We start from the raw sequence: 24143 nt of genomic DNA, 5'->3' as shown, positions 1-24143 counted from the left end.
CATAAAAATAAAATTTGAAATTTTGAAAAAGTCAAACAAAAGATTTTATTTTTGAATCTGGAATTAAAAGAGAGCCACTAGAATTTACTGAATGGGGGGTAATGGTGACATAGTCAGATCTGCTTTAGGAAAATCAATTTGACAGATGAATGGGAGATGGACTGCAGTAAGGAGATATTTGAGGCAGGGGGCACAACCAGAAGGTGATAAGGGCCTATACCAGGGAGACGGCAGTGTCAGAGGAGAGAAGAGGGTCCTATATGAGAGATGTTGCAAGGGTAGAATCAATAAGTCTTGGCAACTGGTAAGAGTAAGAAGCTGTGGATGATGCCTAGGTTGTAAGTCTGAAAGACTAAAAGTTTGGTAGTACCCTGGACAGTAATAGGGAAGATAAAAAGAGGGGACAGTTTGGGAGAAAAAATAATAAATTCAGTTTTGGATATGTTGAGTTTAAGATGTCTACAAGATATCCAATTCAAGATGTCCAATAAGCAGATGAAGATTCGAGACTGGAGGTTAGGGTCAGACAAAAAGATCTAAGAATCATTTGCATGCAGATGATTGAATCCAAGGAAATTGATGAGATCATCAAGTAAAATAATACAGAGGGAGAAGAGAAGAGGGTCCAGGACAGAGCCCTGAGGGGCATCCATGGTTTGTGAGCATGACCTAGACAAAAATCTGGAAAAGGATCCTGAGGACAGCCAAGTAAACAGGAGGAACATAAGGAGAAAGTAGTGTCTTAAAAACCTACAGACAACAGAACATCAGAAAGACGAAGGCGATTGACAGAGTTAAATGCATCAAGGATGAGGATGGAAAAAAGGTCATTACATTTGGCAACTGAGAGATCATTGGTAACTTCTGACAATGCTGTTTCACCTGACTAGTGAAGTCAGAAGCCAGACAGCAGACAGTTATGAGGAGAGTGAGAAGGAAGTAAGTAGAGGCACCTTACTGTAAATACACTTCTCAAGGAGTTGTGCATCACATAGGAGAAATAAAGCTAGCAAGGATGGATGAAGGGAATGTTTTTTGAGGAAGGAGAAGACATAGCCATGTTTGTAGGCAGAAGGTGAAGAGCCAGTAGACAGGAAAAGAGAGATTAGTGAGAGTGGGGAAGGCAGAAGGGATAATCTGCTGACGAAGATGATTATTTGAGTGTGTTTGCCTTGGTCAGAAGAAAGGCCAATTCTTCATGTGTGTTGTTGTTCTTCCTCTGTTCTCAGAGGATCAATGACATCACAAGTGTGATGTCTTGACTTTTGAGTAAACTGGATTTAAGTGAGGCAGAGCTGCACAAAGCTGTCAGACTCATTCTCTCCTCCAAAGCCATCTAAGTTGACTGGCAATGGCCTGGGATGCAGTGGATGACCACAGCCTTTCTAAATCAAGGTTTTCGCAGGCCTCAGTTTGTCTGAGGCAATGCCCATTCAATGACTAAGGGCTGGACAAGAATTCTGACTTAGCCCTATGTGTGACAGAGGTGTAGAAGATAATGGCAGAAGGCATGAGTGATATGAGTTGAGAGAAGAAAGCATTCTTGTCGAATGTCTCAACCTTTTCAATGAAATATGAGGAAAGGCTCTCAGCTGAGAAGGCTGGGGGAGAGACATGAAAGGAGAGATGGAGAGGTCTAGAAAAGCTGCAGTAGTGAATGGAATAGTGAATCAATTAGGGAGGTATAAAATGATTGCCTTGTCACAGTGACTTAGGATGCCATAGTGGGCTGGGATCATGTAACAAATCTGTATCGAATCTAGTCAACACAATTTTGCTATTTTGTTCAGCTTCATTGAGCAGCATGTGAGTATGAGTGAAGACAGTAGAGTACAGGGGTAATCCAAGGCTGAGGCTTGCCAGGGCAAGATTATCAATGGGATAAGGAAGGAAGAGACTCAGAGGACAACAGAAAGCAGAGGTTCAAAATAGGGAAGAAAGAGAGTAGCTAGAAAAGGGATGATGGCCTGAGAAAGAAATGAGGAGATAGAAGGATTGAAGGTTACCCTGAAGACAAAGAACAGGGTTAGGTGATGAGAAGTAGTGGAGGCAGTGGGTTAGATAAGATTAAAAGAATTTCAAAGTTCACAAACATGGAAGGAGAACACTTGTGGGTGATGGGAAGATCAAGGGTATGACCATCTCTGCAGGTAGCTGAGCAGGTCATGAGAAATGAATAAATTAAGGAAAAAGGTTAAGAGTGTTTAAGTGAGTATCATAATGCAGTATAAAGTTAGGTTAGAAAGAAGAGAAAGATTGAGAGTCAGGCACTGAACTCTTTAAGGAAAGGGAAATAAAGTGTTCTGGAGGTTGGTAAATAAAAGCTACCAGAATCCTTATTCGTTGATAAATATGGATTGAATGAACCTTAAAGGGGAGATTACTGAATGACGGTGGTAGAGGAAGAGCATGAAAGTAGCAATGGGAAGCAAGGAGTATTCCAACTCCCTTACCAAGATGTGAGTTATGAATGAAAATGAAACTTGTGCTAGAAAAAGCCTGCAGGGTAGCAGAGGGAGCCAGGTTTCAGTCGGAGAATTCAGGCTTCCTTCCTCGAGCACTATGTCCTAATTCCTGGTGCCTCTCTCCTCCTCCAATTATCTCATATTTTGTATGTTCTTTGTATCGACTTGCACATTGTTGTTTCCTCACACAGAATGTCTGCCCTCAAGAAACTGTTTCATTTTTATCTTAGCGTTCCTTGTAGGAAGATTTGGGTTGAAGTCATACCTCCAATCATATGTGCTGTGCGATGCCGGGCAAATTTTTAACCTCTCAGTTGTCTAAGATGTTAAGACTCTAAAGCTGCAGAGAAGGTGAAGTCCTTCATCAAGAGAGGAAGTTTCCTCACCTATGTTCAGCCCTTATCAAGAGCCTATCGAGTAATACATAGTAAATGCTTAATAAATACTTAATTAGTAAAGGGAAATACATCATCAAGTGTGGAAATTTAGTATTGGGGTGTGTTGTATATTGGGAGAGGTGTAGTAAATAAGCATAGGAGGTGCTTAAGTTTATTAACTACATACAATGTGCTGCTTGCTACCGTTTGTCCTTCATTCTCAAAGAGGACCATGACATTAGGAAGGTGATGCCATGAGATGCAAGTGAATTGGATTTAAGTGAGGGAGGGCTGTGCAAACTCACCAGTTTCCCTGTCTTTTCTGGAGCCATGTGGGTCCAGTGGCCAGACATAAATCAGGACAACTGGAGATGGCCCAAGATGCAGTGGGGATCCTTGGCCTTTTCAAACTAAGGTCTTCAATGGGTCTCAGTCTGACTGAGGCAAAGCCCATTCAGTGATTAAGGCTTAATAAGAAATGAGGCAGAGAATGGCCTTTTTAACCTCTTCTAAAAAAAAATATATTGATCAGGAAGGGGAAGATCCTCAGGGTTTCTGGCCAAAACAGAAACAGTTGGTATTTACCAATGAGGATGAACACAATTATCAAGTAGTAAATTCTTCAACTTGAAAAGGCGACAAGCTAAGACCAAAGTGTTGGTGCATGATTTTCTGTTTGCAAATGATTGTGCACTCAATGTAGCCTCTGAAGCTGAGGTACAACAAAGTATGGATCACTTCTCTGCTGCTTGTGCTAGTTTTGGCCTTATAATTAACACCAAAAAAACACAGGTGCTCCATCAGCCACTACCACACCACCCATATGTAGAACCATCAGTTACAGCAAACGGAGAAGTTGTGAATGCTCTGGATAAGTTCACTTGCCTTGGTAGTGTATCTTCCAGGGATGTACATATGATAATTATGATAATGAGGTTGACACAGGCATTGCCAGAGCTAGCTCAGTGTTTGGGAGGCTCCAAAGGAAAGTATGGGAGAGGAGAGGTATTAAGACTGATTACCAAACTGAAGGTCTGCAGAGCCCTTGTGCTGACTCCATTGTTGGATGCTTGAACAGTCTACCAGGGCCATGGCAGGAAACTGAATCGCTTCCATTTGAATTGTCTTAGGAGGATTCTGAAGATCACCTGGCAGGATAAGGTACCAGACACTGAGGTCCTTACTTGAACTAAACTGCCAAGCATTCAAACTCTGCTTCAGGGAGCACAACTCCAAAGGGCTAGCCGTGTTGTTTGAATGCAAAATGTACAATTGCCAAAAAGACTATTTTATGGAGAACTCACACAGGGCAAGTGCTCATCTGGTGGTCAGGAGAAGGGATACAAGGACACTCTCAAGGTCTCTCTCAAGAACTCTGGAACTGATTATGTGACATGGGAGACACTGGCACAGGACCACTCAGCATGGCATGCCCACATCAGGGAAGGTGCTGTGCTCTATGAGCAAAGCAGAACTGAAACAGCTCAAAGTAAACGCAGGATGCGCAAATTTAAAATATCCACCCCAAATGTTCGCATGGATCCTTTGTGCCCAACCTGTGGCAGAGCATTCCAAGCTCTTATTGGTCTGATCCACCACAGTTGGGCACACTGAAAAACTCGACTCTAGCATAGTGATGTCATTTTGGTCCTCTTCCAGAAGGACAACAACCAAGCCAATGGGGGCCCAAACAATACCAAGCAAAGCCCGTCCCGGCTCTCAAAGAGCTCCTGGTCTAAAGAGAAAAACAACCTGCAGCTAGGTGGTGCAATGGAGTGCCCCCCCCTCCCCCAGGAGTCATCTTCCCGAGTTCAAATCTGACCTCAGACACTTACTAGCTCTGTGAACCTGGGCAAGTCACTTCGCTCTGTTTGCCTCAGTTTCCTCATCTGTAAAATGAGCTGGAGAAGGAAAATGGCAAACCGCTCCAGATCTTTGCCAAGAGAAGCCCAAATGGGGTCGTGAAGAGTGGGACATGACTGAACAACTACAATAACGGGCATGATAAATTATAATCACCATAGGAAGGCCCAAGAGCTTTAACCGGGTTCTACTTAGAAGGTGGGGTTGTGGCGAGCGCTTAGTCAGGGATGCCGGGAGACGGCACGGGTTCGGCCACTGAAAACGCCCAGGCTCTGGAGGGCGAGGAGGCCCCGGGCGTCACCGCATCGAGAAGGGGGGTGGAAGAAGACCGGCGAAGAGAGGGAGGGGAAGCGGCCCGGTAAAGGGCTGGAGGCCCGTCAAATCAGAGGGCCGCACAGTCCAAAATTAAAAGCCCATGCTCTGGCCAGCCCGCACGCCCGCAGGAACCAGTGATTCCCGAATTAAAGCCCGGGTCTTCACGCCCACGTGTGCTCCCAAGCTCGACTCGGCTCAAGAGCGTCCCAGCGATGGCTGAAGAGGGGCGGGGCACCGCCTCCCCAAAATGCACCGCCGCGGGACCCCTACCTGAGGGGAAAGGGGGATGCCCGTTACACTGGGGGAGGAGGGGCTCAGAACACGAGCACGAGAAACGGAAAACGCCGTGCACGCGCGCGCGCCCCTCCTGCAACTCTGCGCGTGCGCCCACCACACCTGAGGCGGATTACCCCCACCGCCACCCCCACCCTCCCACCCCCACCCCGCGCACGTTCACGCACCTGAGGCAGTCGTTGTCACGCACGAGGCGCGCGCTCTCGGTTGGGGGGAGTAACCCCCCCTCCAGGTAGAGTGCCAACGCCGCCCCAGAGCTGAAACCGAAGCGGTGGCGGATGAGGCTGGCCAGGTCAGTGACCACTCGGCATTTGGTCAGGTCAGCCAGGAGCCAGAAGACCGAACAGCGCGGAGAGGAAGGCGGCGGGTAGTCGAAGTGGAGCCGCAGGCGAACCGTCTCGGAGGCCGCCATCTTGTACCGTGCCCGACGGAAGCTGAGAGGCACCAATAAACCTCTGAGATGCGAGAGAACGTTATGAGGGGCTCCCTTGGTTGCCTCGGGGATGACATCGCCACCTTCTGGCCCAATGTGGACACTGCAAGCTCTGTTTAAGCGAGAAACTGGCAGGAAGGAAGGCTCGCTGTCATCTTCATTAGAGAACTCCCTTGTGATTGGAACAACTAGGAAAGGTTACTAAAAACCCAGGGAGCTTACAGTCTAAAAATAGATAATCCTTGCAAAGGAACTAATACAAATAAAGACTGTTGTAGTCGCAATGCTAGACGCGGTGGTGTTAGTGGAAAGTAATGAAGGCAAACTAGTGTCCCCTCACCAGGGAGAAATCAGAAAATCCTCAGTTGGGATCCAGCCTCAGACTCTTATTAGCTGTGTGATCTTGGGCACGTCTGTCTGCCTGTTTCCTCACCTGTAAAATGGGGATAATAGTACCCACCTCCCCGGAGTTGTGAGAATCGAATGAGGTAATATTTGTAAAGTACCTGGCATATAGTAAGAACTTCATAAATACATGTTCCCTTCCTTTAACTTTCAAGTCCTGGGTTCAGGTTTTCACAGTTTGGTTCCAGCCTACGTCTCCAGCCTTGTTACCTGTTACTTCCCTCCATGCACTCTCCACGTCTGCCAAACTAGCCTTACAGCTGTCTCTCACACGTGGCATTTCAGCCCTTGCCTTGCACACTCTTCCTCGCGTGCCTAGAATATACTCCCTCATCTCCACCCTTTAGAATTCTTGATTCAAGGCTTAGCTCTGAAATTCAGATTCTCATCTGCGCTCAGACACTTAGAGGTAAGGTGATATTTGGCATATCACTTAAGCTGCTTTGTAAAATGAGGGTCACCACACAGCCTATTTCACCATTAAAGTGAGGGGAAGCATTTTGTAGACTGTAAGGCGGACGATGATCAAGAGTTACTATTTTCCATTCCTCTCAAGTGTTGGCCAGATCGCCCTTGTCCTCAGTCTCCTCAGCAGCCCTTCCACTCTTGGGTTAGCCCCTCCTACACCATCCTCCTACCAAATTTAGAAAACTTTGTCACCAGGAGTATGGGATGGGCCATTCTTTTTATCTAGGAGGGTCTATTTAGGTTGCTGAGTCGAACTGAGTTATCTAGTCTAGAGTTTGGCACAGTGCTTGGAATGGATGCTACTGGTGCTGCCAAGTTGATAACCTTTTCAAAGCAGGTTGACTACACCTTCATGAAGGCAAGCTAAACAGTCCATTTCCAATGTTGTCCTTGTTCCTTACCACCAAAATAAAAGAAAGAAGAAAAGAAAAAAAAAGAAGGTAAAGGCTCACCTTTCACTACATTACTACTACATACATTACTCCTTAGTGAGAGGAGGCCACACCACTTTGCCAAAAGTCAGAATCACTTTGGTTAACCAAGGGCAGCCAGAAGAAATATACTTTACTCAGGATTTTTTTTTTCATCAGCACATCTTTTGCCTTTCTAAAGTCATGGTTAATGGAAATGCCAATGATTTGCTAGAGGGATACAGTATTAAGTGTCAAATAATAGGTCAGTGTTTAGTGAATACCTACAGGGTATCCACATGTATTCCACTTTGCTAGGTCAACCCCATAGATAAGGTCATTTGGACAAACTAGTCTCTGCCCTAGAGGCATGTAGAGTGATTTACTGTACATAGATTTAACTTCATCTTCACATCCCCCCCACGCTTACTGTGAATAATTATTTTGGCCCAAATCGATGCACAATTTTGAATTTTAAATTCAGAAACCAAAGCTGGAAATAGGTTTACAAGCAGCTGTGAGGGATAAAAAAAAAAAAAACCTATACCACAGGGAAATGTTTTAGGTTGTTAATAGCACATATCAATCTCAGTTCTCAGCTCTCAAACTTGACAGTTTTAAATGAGTTCAGTTTTTCAGATACAAACTCAGAAAAAAAGAATCATTTCAAGGTGATTGAATGACCATGGAGAGGCAGCAAGGTATAGTGGAAAGCCAAGCCCTGGACTAGAAATCAACAGACCTGGGTTCCAATCTCCCCTTTGCTACTTACTAGCTATGTGACCATGGGAAATTCACAATATCTGGACCCCAGGTTTCATGATTTGTAAAATAGGGGTGATAATCACACCACCTTACCTCATAAGGTTTTTGTGAGGATCAAATGAGATAATATCTATAAAGTACTACATAAATGTCAACTATTATTTGAAAAGTGGAGAGGAGAATAGGAAAATTCTTTCTTCTTCTGATAACAAGAAAAATTTCTAAGACCCAAAGAAAGTTTCTAGTAAGAATTGTATCTACTATCTTGTCCTCTTCTCAGTCAGTTATCCAGCACTGACCTATGGGACTTGCCTTCCAATTACATAGACATTTCAAAGGTTTGTGAAGTCACAGGTAGATTCACAGTTTTATTTCTTAACCAGTTGCCCTCCACCCATATGCCCCACATATTTCTCTCTCACTAACCCTAGAAAAATGATGACCCAGAAATGACCAAGAAGAGGGTATGGGTTTATCTCTCGCCCCAGAGAAGTATTTTTTAAATAGTCTTTAAAAACATTCCAGAGATACCAGATTCCTCAGGCCTGCTGGCTAATTTTACAACATAGTTTCACTCACACAGGTCAGGTCATTTGGAGAATCATAAGATCAAAGATTTAGAGCTGGCAGGGACTATCAAGGTCACTGAGTCCTCTCATTTTATGGATTTTAAGTTGGCCATTAAAGATGTCCAGCTGTTTACCCAGGAGAGAACTGGAAAAGAGGTAGAAAGCTCCCCTGCTTAGACACAGAAAGCCAAAATCCATGATCCTAGATCCATCCATATCAACTATGTGTCATTAGGGAAGTCACTTAATGCGACTCTCAGTTGGAGCAATGAATCCTCCAAATTAAAGAAATACCCTACATTCTTCCAATCTAACCCTTCCTCCTAATAGGGCACAAATTCAGGCTTAGCTCTACTTTGGGGGAGACAGGGAGGTAAAAGTTCATCTGAGGAGTGTCTACCTAAGAGCTGTGCCTAAGAATTCTTGGGACTATCTTACCTACTCCCTCAAATTCTCACCAGAAGTTCTTTTGTCATTATCCTGCCAAGACCTGCCCAGCTTGCCACCTGGTAATAGAAATTCCTCCATAGAAACAGCTCCCCAATTAGTCTCTCAGCCTCAAATCTCTTCCCTCTCAATCAATCCTTCCACCATGCTGTCAAAGAGATATTCCTGACCACATCACTCCCCTTTAAGAAGCTTCTTATTTACTCTAGGATCAAAATTAAATTATTTGACACTTAGATCCCTATACAATCTGGCTCCAGCTTGCCTTTCCAGACTTATTACATATTAATCCCCTCTATGTACTCTATTGTCCAGTATTGTTCTAACATTTTCTCATGCCCTGGGGACTCACCCAGTGCCAGGGCATGGTGATGAGAGATGAAGTGTCATATGTAGGGAACATGGAAATGACTACTACTACTATTACTACTACTACTACTATAATTATCCCTCCCACGTTGTAGGGATTAGGGGAGTGGCACCCCCATCCAAGATATCCCTGAAAAATTTTTGGACCCTCCCTTCCTGCCAGAAAAAGTCTGAATTTTTTCTTTTTCTCTTATGGGGTGTTTACAGTAACTTATTGTAAAATTTGGGTTAAGTATTTGGTCACAGGCTCAGTGTCATCTGCTGGCCTTTACATATCATCTGCGGCGTCCACAGAATTCCCCCCAAATTCCCATTTAATTTCTTATGCTGACCCAATGGGACGGCAAAAGTTGAGGTGTGGAAGAGATAACTGTACCACCAAACATTTACATAGCACTACAATGCATTTGATCATAGGATCATAGATTTAGAGCCTAAGACCTTAGAGTCCAATGAGTCTAATCTCTTCATTTTCTAGGTGAGTAAACTAAGGCACAGAGAGTTAGAAAGTAGGAGGCAGGATATGAATCCAAGACTTCCTGACTGCAAGCCTAGCACTCTATTTTGTACACCCTCTACAAAATGGCTAAAAAATAAATACAAGGTCATTTCAGTGCTGAGGTCCTAGCAGCTGGTGGGGTGGGTAGGGATCAAGAAAGCCCATGCCCACTGATTTCAACGTCTCTGTTTCACAATCCTAACAGCAAGTTTTACATATCCAGACTTAAAAAGACAGTGGGGACAATATTTTACAGCGTTCCCTTCGGGGCCCCTTGTATTCCTGTTTCAAGAATCCTTGAATCTTCTCTTCTTCCCCACCCCTCCATCCCGCCCCCATCCCAGTTACATCTGTAAGAAATTACATCTGCAAAAGATGGGTTGACAGCTTTACTTGAAGCCCGAATCTCCACTCCCCCCACCCCCACCCCCACCTCTGCTACTCCATCTATAATAGCTCCCCCAGGAGCCGAGAGGGGCTTTTTTGTCACCTGCCTTGTAGTAGCCAAGTGGAAGGGCCAGAGGGAGCCCTGGAGAAAGCACGACTGACATCCTTACCCAAACCGGCTCTCCCCAGCCCCTTTTTCTCCTCCGCCCATCCGGTAGGTCATATGATTGCTGGGTAAAATTCCTGCCCTGCTGCTGTTTCCACTACTTCTGGTGCCGCGATTGCCGCCGCGGTCGTCATGGAGCTGGTCCCCTGGCACTGTCCTGTCCTGCTGTTGCTGCTGAGTCTGAGCCCCGGTAGGTTTGGCGCCCTGTTCGCTGTAGCTGAGGCCGATGCTTCTCTCTCTGAAGAGGGAAGTTGGTGCTATTCCTTCTCTCCGTTTTGGCTGGATTTCCTCTACTGTGTTTCTACCGGGGTTAAACTTTAATAGAAACAACCACAGCTAAGCTAAGAGTTGCCTTGTTCGGAGCTGGAGGCAGGACACCTGAGTTCCAGTCCCACTTCCCCTACAACCTGTGGGACCCTGAAAGAGCTGCGGGTTTTCTCGTCTGTGAAATGGGAAGGTTAATTGTATTTCTACTACTTACTCTCTTAGGGAAAGAACTTTGTAAAAACCTGAAGGACGCTCTATAAATGAGCTGTTCTTATGAGAAGCGGTAGAAAGAGCCCTGAACTTGTGGTCACAGGGCATGAGTTTGAGTACTGGCTCTGCTTCTTACTAAATGTGTGAAAGTTATCTAATCGAAAGAAAGTCACTTCCTTAATCTGGATCTCAGCTGGATCTCAGCTACCCCATGTGTAAAATGGAGGGGGGGGGGGTAGGGGTAGGGGTCTGCCCTCAGATGAGTTCTAAGATCCCTTCTAATTCTGAATCTCTGATCTGAGACCTGAGTTCAAGTCCTGCTTTGGACATATACTACCTGTGACTGAGGACAAGTGACTTGGAAGTTTTCTGGGCCTGTTCACTCATCTGTAAAAGAAGCGTGTCTGTGCCCCATCTCACAGAGTTATTGTGAGGGAAAGCCATATGTAAGTGTGAATGGTTATTCCTTCTCATTGTGGAAGAGCTGGTCACCACATGTTCTATGGTCTCAACCCAGGGCTGAGACTTCCCTTTTTGTGCTGTTTGGGTGGGCTGAGCCAAATGATGTTCTCTTCACTAAAATTTTAAGTTGAAAGATTCAGAGAAAGAAGGAACTTTTAAAAAGAGTCTTGTCACCTCAAGACAAAAGAAAATCTCCCCCCTCTAGTGCCTCCTTGCTGCTCTGAGAAGCAGCCTGTGCAGGGCAGAGCTTGGGTTCCAATCCCATCTTGGATACTGACTGTGTGACCATGGGCAAGTCACTTAATGTCTCAATGCCTTCAGGCAACTCTGTGAGGGGATTTTCCATAGCTAGAAAACTGGGAGTCCCCTACACTTAAGAAATCATAAGAACCCTTGTTCTGTCCCCACCTATATACAAATAACAGCAGCAATAAATCCCTCATCCTTCATTTTCTCTTGTTTGTTTTGCTCATTAGTATGTAACACAACTTATTTCAAGAAGCTTTTTTGAGAGGCCTCATGAAGGCCTTAGTGGAAGCTTTGTTCATATTAAGAGCTCATTGCTTGTTATCACGGACCAAGTGGTTCATGGAGAGAGAAAGACTTGGAGTCAGAACTCTGGAGGTAAAAAGTCTACTAAGTTCTAGTTGCCTAGCTTGCCCAATACCACAGTTTTGCCTTTTATAAATTGGGAATCCTGGCATTTCCCCCTTCTCTTCTGACTTAAAGACAATATGTTGTTTTTGTTGGGGACTCTTCATGACCCCATTTTGGAGTTTTCTTGGAAAAGATACTGGAATGGTTTTCCATTTCCTTCTCCAGCTCCTTTTACAGATGAGGAAACTGAGGCAAACAGGGAAAAGTGACTTGCCTAGGGTCACGCAGCTAGTAAGTGCCTGAGGCCAAATTTGAACTCAGGTCTTCCTGACTCCAGGCCCAGCACTCTATCCACTGCACCACTGAACTGCCCAAAGACAGCATCCTGTCCTGGATAAAGGCCTGGACTTGGAATAAAGAGAGCTGGGTTCAAATTCTGCCTCAATCACTTAGTAATCTGTCTGAGCCCCAATTTCCTCATCTGTATAATGGGGATGGTAACAGACACTTCCTCTCCAGGGTCCACGAGAGGTTTAAAATGAGATCATACATGGAAAGCATTTTGTAGACTTTAAAGTGCTGATGTATATGAAATATCAGCTGTTATTATAGTGTCTCCAGAAGTGGGAATGGAAACAAGAAACTATCCATCTGTCTATTTCCTGCTGTCCTCCTGTCTCCTGACATGGACCACTTTCTGTTCCCCTTAATTTGCACTCTTCTTCACTCCAATCCAGCCTCCACTCAGCTATTAAATCTTCCTTAAAAGCAAGCCTGACCATGACGCACTCCCTCCTCCCGCACTCAGTTAACTGTACCGCCTCCCCATTATCTCCCGGATCAGATATGAAGTCTTAGGTTTGGCTTTTAAAGCCCTTCATGCCCTGGCCCCTTCCTACCTCTCAGTCTTCTTGTATCTTTGTACCTTGTACCTTTCCCTCCTGTACTGGCCTTTTTGCACAAGATATTCCATCTCCCGCTCTGGGCATTTTCACTAGTTGTCCCCCATTTCGGGAACATCCCCCACCTGGCTGCCTGCTAGCTCTCCTTGTTTTTCTTCTCAGCTAAAACCACATGTTCTCCAAGAAGCCTTTCCAGTCCACCTCAATGCTAATGTCTTTCCTCTGAGAATTCCTTCCTTCTGCCCTGTGTATACTTTGCATGTACATAGTTGTGTGTATGCTGTCTCCCTCATTAGAGTGGAGCTGCTTGAGGGCAGGGACAGGGTTTTGCCTTTCTTTGTGTGTCTCTCTAGCATTTAGCCCAATGGCAGGCATATAGTAAGCACTTAATAAGTGCTTGTTGGTTGACTGACTTTTCTCTTCCTCTGCTCACATTTTTATCTCCCTTTGCCTAGTTATCCTAATCTATTCCTTCAGCAACATCATCCATCTGTTCTTTTTCTGCCAAAGAGATATTACAATGTACTATGAAAAAGAGGCCATGCCTCCTACATTTGCTAATTGTGCTTTTATGGGCAAGTCACTTTCCTGATCCTAGGTTTCATATCTATGAGATGGGAATAATAATGCACATCTACCTTATCTCATAGTGTTTTGGGGTGAGGAGAAAGGCCATGTTGGTGAGAAGTGAAGGTATTATAATGGCATTTACAGAATAACTTCTCTACCATGCAGGTTTTTAGATTACACACACACCCCACCCACCCACCCACCCACCACCACTACCACCACCACCGCCAACAGGTGAATATTCTTTGGAGGTTTTAGAAAAACTGGTTAAATCCTGACCCATTGAACTTAATTTTGGTCCCACCTAAAGTCTTTTGACCATCAATGATTCTGTTTCTATTTTTATTCGGTCTCTGAGGTGTGGAGAGAAAGGTTTTAGAATGCAAAAGCACCATTGAGCTATAGTATAAATGGCACAGTAATTCCAAAGTTGGATTTGGAATCAAAAGAATTGTTTTCTAGTCCCATCTGCAATGAGAGAGAGAGACAGAGCGACAGACAGACAGGCAGACAGACAGAGAATTAATTTATTAAGCACTTTTATGTACCAGGTTCTGTGATAAATATTGAGGATACAAATACAATTTAAAAAAAAAAGATAATCCTTGCCCTCTAGGAGCTTATATTCCAATGGGAGAAGACAGCATATAAAAAGGGAACTGAAAAGAGGAGGAGAACAGCACAGACATGGGAGTAAGGCCCAGAAAGAGTCTGGGGAGTCATTGGGCTGAGCCAAGTTTGGAGTAAACATGGCTGACTTGGAAACTAACTCAAATGGAGGTTTGGGGACATATTCACCAATCAGATGAAGAAACTGTGGAAGTGAAGCATCCATCAGCTTGGAGGTGATCACTATGGGCAGAGGTCCAGGAGGAGGCCAGAGAGTCAGGGACTGAACCTGGCTTAGAGGATGTGACCTTGATCAAATCACTGAACCTTCTTCAACCTCTGTTCCTTCATGTGTAAAATTTAGATACTAATAACAGATTCTCCAGGGATCATTGCGAAGCTAATAAATGCCACCTAAGTGTCAGTTTGAGAGTTTTGTTTTTGTTGGTGGTGGTTTTATTTGTATTGTTTTAGACCTGACCTTTGATTTCTTTGGTATGAGAAAGTCCTGTTAGGGAAACTCTGTTCCAGTTCAAATCAGCATCCCCATTGCCTTGGGATGGGGCAGCTAGGTGATGCAACGGATAGAGCTCTGGGTCTGGAGTCAGGAAGACCTGAGTTCAAGTCCAGCCTCAAGCACTCACTAGCTGTGTGACCGTGGCTCAGTCACTCAACCCTGTTGTCCTCAGTTTCCTCATCTGTAAAATGAGCTAGAGAAGGAAATGGCAAACCACTCCAGTGTCTTTGCCAAGAAAACCCCAAATAGCATCACAAAGAATCAGACATGACTGGAATAATTGAACAACAAAACTGCCTTACAGAGCATATCCCTAAAACCCTGAGGTTAAGTGACTTGCCTGGGGTCACATAGGTAGAGTCAGGGCTTGAACCAATCTAATTAAAATCAAGGCTAGATTTCTGCTTTGACAAGGCCCCTGTCATATAAAACGTGTGGAAAAAAGAGAAGCTGCTGCTACCACAATGACCACTACCTCTACTGGTAGAACTATTGGGGGGTGGGGGGGAGTGCGGTGTGTAAAGATAAAAATCTGAAATAACCCCTCCCCCAAGCCAGTATACCCAGTGTCTTTTATTTGGGCACTGTTCAATGAATTAATGAATAGATAGATAAATGGAGCTTCTTTTCTTAGGCATTGCTCTAGTTCATCCAGTCGAGGAAGGCAAGGAAACCTGGGATTATGTGACAGTCCGGAGTAATGCGTCCATGTTCTGGTGGCTCTACTATGCCAACAGCCCCTGCAAAAACTTCACAGAACTGCCTCTGATCATGTGGCTTCAGGTAAGAGCGCCCACATACCTCTAACTAAAGGTAAGGGAAAGCCTTCTTTTTTTTTTCTGTCCGTTCTCTGGCTCTCAGAGGAATAAAGTTCCTTTCCAGGTGCTTTGGTATCCAAAGCAAGAGCAGAGAAGCCTGAACAATGGATGGGCAGTCCTTCGTTTCATGGGACATTATGGAGCAGCGGCCAACTGGAGTTCCAGTGGTTGTGGTTTCAATTCTTTGCTCAGCAGGCTATGGCAGAAGCTATGGCCAACTTAGCCACCGGCTACGTGCAAAGGATGAATAGTAGTCCCAGACCTTGTGAACTTTTAATTTTCACTTTTAAAGAACTTGTTTAAGGACTGTCTCCTGAGTCTTCTGTTGAAAGGGTTTTTTCTTTTAAATGAAAATATTTTATTGTAAAGTTAATAATAGCATGAACAGTTAAAAAAAATGAGGCCTGAAGCCACAAAATCCATCCAACGATGTCAAGGTGCAATAGGAAAAGAATTTGGGATCTGAAGATCTGGGTTTAAATCCTAGTTCAATCACACACTACCCCATGACCTTCGTCATCTGTAAAATAAGGGAATTGGACTAGATCGGGGGTGGGGAACCTCAAGGCCACAGGTTTCCCACCCCTGGACTAGATCTTTAAGGTCATTATCAGCCCTAAATCTAGGGTCCCAGTGTCTACATTTTGAGAGGAGAAAAAGAATATACAATTTTTAACCGCACCCCCCCAAATTACTCTGTTATTTGCTGTGTGTTCCCTTTTAGTCATTAAAAGCGTTTTGAAATAGATGGCCAGCTATAGGCCAAATTGTGAAAGATTGTTGCTGCTTGCTTCTCCCACTTCACCTTAAGGTACTCTGTTATCCCTGATAGAACAAACCCTGCTCTACTGGAAGATTCTGAAGATACCTTTATGGGAATAGCAGTTACCTTCCTCATCTTCTAAGAATATTTTCAGTTTCGTTGGTTTTTTTTCAGTTTTATTTTTTTTTCTCTCTATTTGTGGAGCAAAATGCTTTGTCTCTTTTTAAAGGCATTTCCCTCTGGAGGAGGGAAGCAGGAGGGTAGGGCAGGGCAGGGCAGGACCTTCCTAAAATAACAGCACCTACCCCATGAAGTCACTGGCCTCCAGAGTGAGGGAAGAGGGAGGGGAGAGGGGGAATATGTTTCAGAGTGGAGTTTAGGACTATAGTCTTGCCATAGACTCGGGGATACCTAGGCATGGCTTTGCCCCAGTCATCAAATCCTCACCAGTACAACTGATGGCTCATGTAGCACACTCTTTACATATAAGCTAATAAAGAAATAGCAATCTGAGCTGCAAAACTTGCTCTTCCCCCCACCCCCTTAAGCTGACCCAGGCTATCTCATGAACTAATGAAGATTACAGTTTACAGAGTATGATTCTTCCAGTATAGCTAACATGCTCAAATTCTCTGATAGATTAACAGATGAGGCCCAGATAGGATACCTGACCTTAGAGATACTGAACACCTCTCCAGAAGAAATGTCCTTGAAATATGTCTACCTCGAAAATGTCTCCTCCTCCTGGCCCCTCCCATCTAGTGGCAGTGTGCTGCTTTGTGGGGAGCAGAGTAAACCTAACTGCATCCTAAGGCTAGAGAGCAACTGAAAACCGAGGCACCTATGGTTTATGAATATTTGTAAGCTTTCTTAGTAATAACTTGATAATAGCACTTTAAGATTTCAGAGTGGTTTACATGCAAAATAGGTGCTAATAACCAGCTCTTCTCTATTGCCCCAGAGGACTGAAAGTAGAGATAAACCTTAGTTGAAACAGGACTCGTTTGAGTTAAATGTGCAGAAGAACTTTCCTATAAGGATGATTTGAAGCTCTAGAATAGCCTTCAAAGGGAAGTTGTGGCATCTCTTCCACAGAGGTCTATAAGAACAGACCACACAGTCTTGGAGACTTGGAGATAGGGGACTGGACCATCTGATAATCTATCTTTATTCTATCCTTTATTCTAGGATTCTTGAATCCTGTAATATATCATCACAGAAATAATATTTTTCATTAGGAGTCTTTTACACAGTTTTAGAGCCACTCCACAACAGGCATCTGAGTGGAGTGTCAATATTCTAGTTATCTCTTCTTCCCACTAGGGAGGAGTCAAAAATAAGTCTGATGCTGCACACCTGGATGACTGGTAGGATGGTGTTGCCCTTGACAGAAATAGGGAAGTTAGGAAGAGATTCACAAGGAAAGGTGATGAGTTCTTTTCTGGACATATAGAGTTTGAGATGTCTATGGGACATCCAAATGGAAATGTCCAGTTGACCACTGAACCCATTGAATCATAGCTGCCTCACAGTCACTTTTGTCAACAGAGTTTTTACTATAGAAGTATAACCACGAGGCAGTGGAAGGAATGATGGGCTATAGATTAGGAGACCTTTGCTTGCAATAAAGATGGAATATCCCAGGGCAGGATGCATAGGCTGATATGCCAGCTGGATACCTAGGGGCATCGCAATTGGCTTGACTGCAGGATTTGGGGATAATCACTTAGCCTCTTAGTGCCCCAGTTTTCTCCCCTGTTAATGAGAGGTTCAAACTAGTTTATTTCTAAGATCCCTGTTAGCTCTAAATGCTGTACTCTAAGTACCAGTACTGTTTGGAGCCCAGAGCCCTAGGGGACCCCACTTATGAGTGAGGTCTTCCTTCGCCTTAAAATGAGCTTTGGGATAGATCCAATTTCCAGATAACCTGGCCATTTTCAGTTTAATCTGTAATTTTTTTAAAATTATTGATATCTTCATTTCTAAATACATCCCTCTCCACTCCACTCCTTTGTCACAAGGAATAAAAAAGAAACAAAATAGAGCAGTTCAGCAAAACTAACCAATGTAGCAGCTGGGCCTGACAGGGCATGCAGTGTGCCACATCCAGAGTTCTTATTACCCCAGCCTTGCCAACAAAAAGGATCCAAGGCAGCTATGCAACATTCAGCCTCATTGTTTTCTTCTCTTTATTTACGTTGTTGTGACTTGACTGTATTTTGCATTGACGAATATACTCATTCACTTTCTCTTTATTTGTTATAGGGGGGTCCAGGAGGTTCCAGCACTGGATTTGGAAACTTTGAGGAAATTGGTCCGCTTGATGAGGAGCTCAAACCAAGGAAAACCACCTGGGTATAGTGAAGATTGTTGTTAACTGTAGCTGTGAGCTGATCTTTGTTGTTGTTCAGTTGTTTCAGTCATGCCCTACTCTTCTTAACCTCATTAGGGGTTTTTTCCTTCTCCAGCTCATTTTATAGATGAGAAACTGAGACAAAGAGGGAAAGGGACTTGCCCAGGGTCACACAGCTAGCAAGTGTCTGAGGCCAGATTTGAACTCAGGAAGATGAGTCTTCTGACTCCAGATCCAGCATTCCTATCCACTGTGCCACCTAGCTGCCCATTGATCTGATCTAGTCTTGCCTTATTTGCAGACAAGCAAATGAAATTCTGAGCACGCAATTTTAAATCCTGGACTGACTTAAGTTCCAAAGGCAAATAGTGAATAATAACACATTCATTGCTTATGTTTTATTATAGGACAGCCCCTGATGGCTAAAGGCAGTTTTTTCCCCTTCTAATGCTCAGTTAGAGGACCATTTTTACCCTCTTCCTAAGCCTCTCAGCCCCCTCCAGAGGCAGCATAGTGTGGGGGAAGAACCCTCTATAATAGAAAGAATAGTGTAGGTGGGACAGAGTTTCAGTCCAGCTCTATGTGATTTTAAGTATATAGCTACCATTCATTCTGGGCCTGAGCTTTCACAAGTATAACCTATGGGGCTTAGATTTGGGTCTCTCTCAGATTTCTACCGGCTCTGACATTCTGTCATTCCAAGAATCTTTAGAAGTGTCTTAGAGCATCCTGGCTAGTGTGAGACTGAATTTGGGGAGCAGGAGGCAGAGAGAGGGAGATAACTGGCAGTGTTATTTTAGTCTTTGAGTATGTTACCATTGCTTTAAAATCACGGTCAGAATTTCACACGGGCCTTACCAAGTGTCTCTGCCACTTATTGTTTGTGTGGCCTAGGGGAAGTCACCCAACCTCTCTGGGCCTTACTTTCTTCATTTACAAAATAAAGGGGTCAGACTACATGACCTCCATGTCAGCCTTAGATCTATGATCCTATGGTCCTGGGTATTCGAAGTGGTTCAGTCTTATGAGAAAGAGAATGCAGAATCCAGGGATGGTGTAGAAAACATTAATTTCCTTCTCTCCCCACTCTCATCTGCCCAGTGTTGCTGGAAAAAAAGTCCCAAGATCCTAATGTATGAGAGCCTCACCTCAGCTATGTTCGTGAATAAGACTTTTTCCTAGTATGTGGACCACACACTGCCTAGCTGCTCAGCAAATATTGTCTGGCTGGTGTCCTTCACCGTTTGTCTTTTCTCTCTGGTATGCAGCTACAATCAGCCAGTCTTCTGTTTGTGGATAACCCGGTGGGCACTGGATTTAGCTTTGCAAATCAGAGCGATGCATATGCCAAAAATCTTGACATGGTGGCTTCTGACATGCTTGTTCTCCTACAAAATTTTTTCAATGCTCGGCCAGAGTTCAAGGTAAGCAAAGATTCTATGATGGTCAAGTCTGATGCTAGTGGGAGTAACATTGCTTCCCTCAGAACAAATATGCCTTTCCTTTAAGATGAATCTTTTAAACTCTCAGTGGCATGGTTTTGGAGTAATTTCTGTAAAGATAAGGATATCAGTTACTGGCAAAATTGACATTAACTTGACAGAGTGACCCTGAACTCTGCACCCTAATCAGGGTTTGATTGAACCCTAATCATGGCTCAGAAGAAACCGTAGCAGGTTTATTTTTGCTTATACACGATGTGGAATAGAATAGACTTTGTTCATTTTAAAGACCTTTAGAATTTTGACTTTTCTACACATTTTTTTCTCTAGACAATTCCATTCTACATTTTCTCAGAATCCTATGGAGGGAAGATGGCTGCTGGGATTTCTCTAGAGCTTTACAAGGTAACAGGGGAGAAGACTTGGCTTTTGGTTTCCAGAAGGTATTTAAGAAGGATGTATTTTCCATACTACTTTGAAACTTGATGTATCTTCATTGAATGGTGGAGAGGGTACTATGGGCTGGGAACCTGAACTCTTGCTTCCACTCCACTATATGTTTGTAGGGTAAGTCATTTACCTTTCTGGGCCTCAGTTTCTTCATCTGCAGAATGGGGATAATAATCTTTACACTCCACATCTATCAAGGACACCTAAAGACCTTTGAGCTCTTCTGAAGAAAGGGACCATATAAATTAAACTATTTCATCATTGATATCAGTCAGGCATTCCAGTCCAATCACTCAAACCAATATTTGCAAATAGGAATATGTTTTGTATACAAATGTCTCCCCCAATAGAAAGTAAGCTCCTGGAAAGTGGAGCCATTTTTTTCTTTGTGTTCCCAGCACTCTGGCACATAGTAGGTGCTTACTAAATACTTACTGGTTGGTTTATTAATCAGTCTAGTCTTTTGTTAACATCTTTTGGAAATAGTCATACAACAAAAAGGAGGCTGAAGTTCATATTTTAAACTCTTTCCTTTTTAATATTATGGTCAAAATGGCATGGTACCATAAATCGTTAATAACTAATTAATATTATTTAATATTTCCTAATTGTAATATTTTGAACTTGACAGACATCAACTAGCATGAACATTTCCCTGTGCAAGAACAGAAAGAAAAAGAATTACATATAAAGTTGTGAATCTCCACTACCCACAGCCTGTGGGGGTTTTGTTTTTTAATATCTATTTTAAATTTAACATGGTAGTTCTAACATGTCTCTATTCCCTTCTGATCTTCCCTCTGTTCTCTTCACTTAAAAAAAATCATCAGCACCTTTTTCTTTAATTATTTTCTTTTCTTTTTCTTGGTATCACTATCACCATTTCCACTTCTTTTAGTTCTTCCCTCTTTCCACAGATGTCTTCCCTTATAACAAATAAGTAGAGTCCCACAAAACGAGTCCATACATTGGCTATAGCTGAAAACGTGTCTCATTCTACACCTGTGTTCCATCGTATCTTAGCTCAAAGGTGGAGAAGAAGCATGTTTTATCATCGGTCTTCTGGAGACATGATTAGACACTGGATCATAAAGTCTTTCTTTACAATGTTATAGTCATGGTATAAATTATTCATTTTTTATTTTTTCAGTTCTTCTCATTTTGCTACTCTGTAAAAATCTTCCCAGGTTTCTCTGCGTATTCTATTACATTCACATACCACAATTTGTTCATGCCTTCCCCAACAGATGGGAACCCTTAGTTTCTAGTTCTTTGCTACGACAAAAGTCCTGCAACTATTTTTGTGTATATGAGGCCTTTCCCTCTGTCTTTGACATCTGGGGAGTAAATGCAAATTAGTGATGTCTCTGGTTCAGTGGGTGTACACAGTTTAGTGATATTTCAGTTTAGTTCCAAAATGCTTTCCAGAGTGGTTGGACTACATCCCAGTTCCACCAACAGTGCCTTAATGTGCCTGTCCTACTGTCTCTGTAATATTTGTTGTTTTCCCTCTTTGGTCGTCTTTGCCAGTCTGATAGGCATGAAGTAGAACCTCAGAGTTTTTTAAATTTGCATTTCTTTAATTATTAGTAATTTGAAGCATTTTTTCATATGATTATTGATAGCTTGCATTTCTCCTTTTGAGAACTGCCTGATCATAGTCTTTGACCATTTAAGTGTTAGGGAGTGGATTTTTTTTCTTATATATTTGTAACAATTTCCTATAAGGGTGTTCAAAACTCGTAGTGCAATTTTTGTAACTTAAAACTGAACTAAGATTCTTGGGACACAGTGTATGTCTTGAATAGTGAACCTTTGTCAGAAAAGTTTGCAGCAAAGATTTTTTTCCCCAATTAGCATCTTTCTTCTTATTCTAACTGCATTAATTTTGTTTCTGTGAAAACTTTTCAACTTTGTATAATCAAAACTGACCCTTTTATCTACCATGATTCTCTGTGTTCCATGTGTGTTTATTCAAGAGCTCTTCCTCTATTTTTAAAATTCTATTTTATTTTATTTCCAGTTTGAGATTCTCTTCCTCACTCTACCCCCTTCCCCATCCACTGAGAAGGCAAGAACTACAATACCTGTTACACATATGAAGTAAAACATTTCTACATTAGCTATGTTCCAAGGAAGGAAGAAAGAAAAATATGCTTCAATTTGCACTCAGAGTTCATCAGTTCTCTCTCTGGAGGTGGATAGCATTTTTTCAGAATGACTCCTTCAGAATCATCTTGGATCGTTGTACTGATCAGAGTAGCTAAGTCTTTCACAGTTGATCACTGTTACAATATTGCTGTTACTGTGTAGATTGTTGTCCTGTGTTCTACTCACCTCGCTTTATATCCATTCATATAAGACTTCCTAGGTTTTTCTGAAACCATTCTGTTCATTATTTCTTATAGCACAAAAATATTCCATTATAATCATATGCCACAATTTGTTCAACCTTTCCCCAACTGGTGGGCATTCCTCTTCTGTCTAGTCATGGTTGTGGAAAATATGTTCTTCCCTACTCCTAATTTGTTTAGGATATGACTTCATATATGTAGGTCACTTATTTGTTTAGAAATTATAATAGTAGGTAGTGGGAGATGTTGACCTAAACCTAATTTCTTTTTAAAAAACTTTTTAAATTTAAATTTAATTTTTTGTTACATTTTAAGTTCTAAATTGTCCCCCTTCCTTCCCACATCACTCTAGAGAAGGCCACCTTCCCCCCCCCCACACATACCCTATATTATGCATACTTCTGTTTATCAGTTCTTTCTCTAGAGGTGGATAGCATCATACTTCATGGGTCCTTTGTAGTTGATTTGAGTAATTATATTCCTCAGAATAACTTAGATGCTCACAGTTATTCTTCAAACAATATTGCCGTTACTGTATACAACATTCTCTTGGTTCTGCTCATTTCACTCTTCATTATTTCATGCAAGCCTTTCCATGTTTTTTTCTAGAATCAACCAACTCATTATTTGTTAAAGCACAATACTATCCCATCACACTAAACCTAATTTCTATTGAACTGCTTTCCAGCTTTTCCATCAATTTTTGCCAAGTAGTCTTTACCTCAGTAGTTGGGGTTCTCTAGTTTATTGAACACTATGCTACTCTCTAAGTGTCATAGTTTCTGGGTCTGGTATACCTAAAATTTTCTATTTTTTAGATGAGATCAAATAGTTTTGATAATTCCTGCTTTGTACTCCCATTAGAGGTCTGGTATTGCTAGGCTCCCCTTTCCACTTTTTTTTTTTCATTACTTACCTCAAAGTTCTTGGCCTTTTGTTTCTCAATTGAATTTTGCGACTTTTTTTTCTAATCTAATAAAGTAATCCTTTAGTAATTTGATTGGTATGTCATTGAATCTGCAAATTGATTTAGGTATTATTGTCATTCTCATATTGGCACAGCCCAACCAAGGGCAGTTAATATCACTGCAGTTATTTTGGTTTGTCTTTATCTCTGTAGAGAATGTTTTATAGTTGTATTCATAGAATTCCTGTGAGTGCCTTGGTGGCTAGAGTCCCTGATGTCTTCTATAGTCAGTAACTATTTTGAATGGAATTTTTTTTCTCTGATTTTCCTGCTTGCTTTTGTTGGTAGAGACCAAAGTTTGTTAGTGTGCATTTCTGGTTCTTTGGGGGAGCTCATTCTCAGAATTCTCAGATGTTTCAGTAGCTACTTAGAAGCTGCTGTTTGTCAGTGACTATGCACAGGGAGCACATGTGAGTGCTCACGCAAAGGACTGTGTTCCATGATGCAGGGTCAGTGATTGCTCTGCACTCAAAGCCCAAAAGAAACTGAGACCTTCCACCAGATGCTCACTTCATCTTTCTCATATGCCTGTGGTTTGTGTGAGGATGGACCCGATCAGACTCATTTTTGTGTGATGAAGCACACATTGCTATCTCTATGATAATAGTAATAACTGACATTAACATAGTA

The 24143-nt window shown here is 42.7% G+C and overlaps 2 protein-coding genes across 4 annotated transcripts in view; one reads left to right on the top strand and one right to left on the bottom strand.

The window, feature by feature from the left end:
- Positions 1 to 5745, bottom strand: part of COIL (coilin) — a 33071-nt gene extending 27326 nt beyond the window's left edge. For 2 of the 3 annotated variants that reach the window (XR_005010187.1, XM_036754822.1), the window contains exon 1: positions 5482 to 5726. Coding sequence is in view for 2 of the 3 variants with exons in the window: in XM_036754822.1 (XP_036610717.1) it covers positions 5482 to 5726 (245 nt within the window). In the remaining variant the exon portion in view is untranslated. Of the gene's footprint in view, positions 1 to 5481 lie in introns of all 3 variants that reach the window. The other variant, XM_036754823.1, reaches the window with a different exon arrangement.
- Positions 5746 to 10270: 4525 nt separating this feature from the next.
- The window catches only part of SCPEP1 (serine carboxypeptidase 1), a 28545-nt gene continuing 14672 nt past the window's right edge, over positions 10271 to 24143 (top strand). The window contains exons 1-5 of the mRNA XM_036754821.1: positions 10271 to 10422; positions 15001 to 15149; positions 18213 to 18302; positions 19569 to 19724; positions 20073 to 20147. Coding sequence (XP_036610716.1) covers positions 10365 to 10422; positions 15001 to 15149; positions 18213 to 18302; positions 19569 to 19724; positions 20073 to 20147 — 528 coding nt within the window. The 5' untranslated portion in view covers positions 10271 to 10364. The remainder of the gene's footprint in view (positions 10423 to 15000; positions 15150 to 18212; positions 18303 to 19568; positions 19725 to 20072; positions 20148 to 24143) is intronic.

The sequence above is a fragment of the Trichosurus vulpecula genome, chromosome 4 (genome assembly GCF_011100635.1).
Source record: "Trichosurus vulpecula isolate mTriVul1 chromosome 4, mTriVul1.pri, whole genome shotgun sequence".
Classification (NCBI taxonomy): Eukaryota; Metazoa; Chordata; class Mammalia; order Diprotodontia; family Phalangeridae; genus Trichosurus; species Trichosurus vulpecula.
This window is presented reverse-complemented; position numbering and strand designations above follow the sequence as displayed.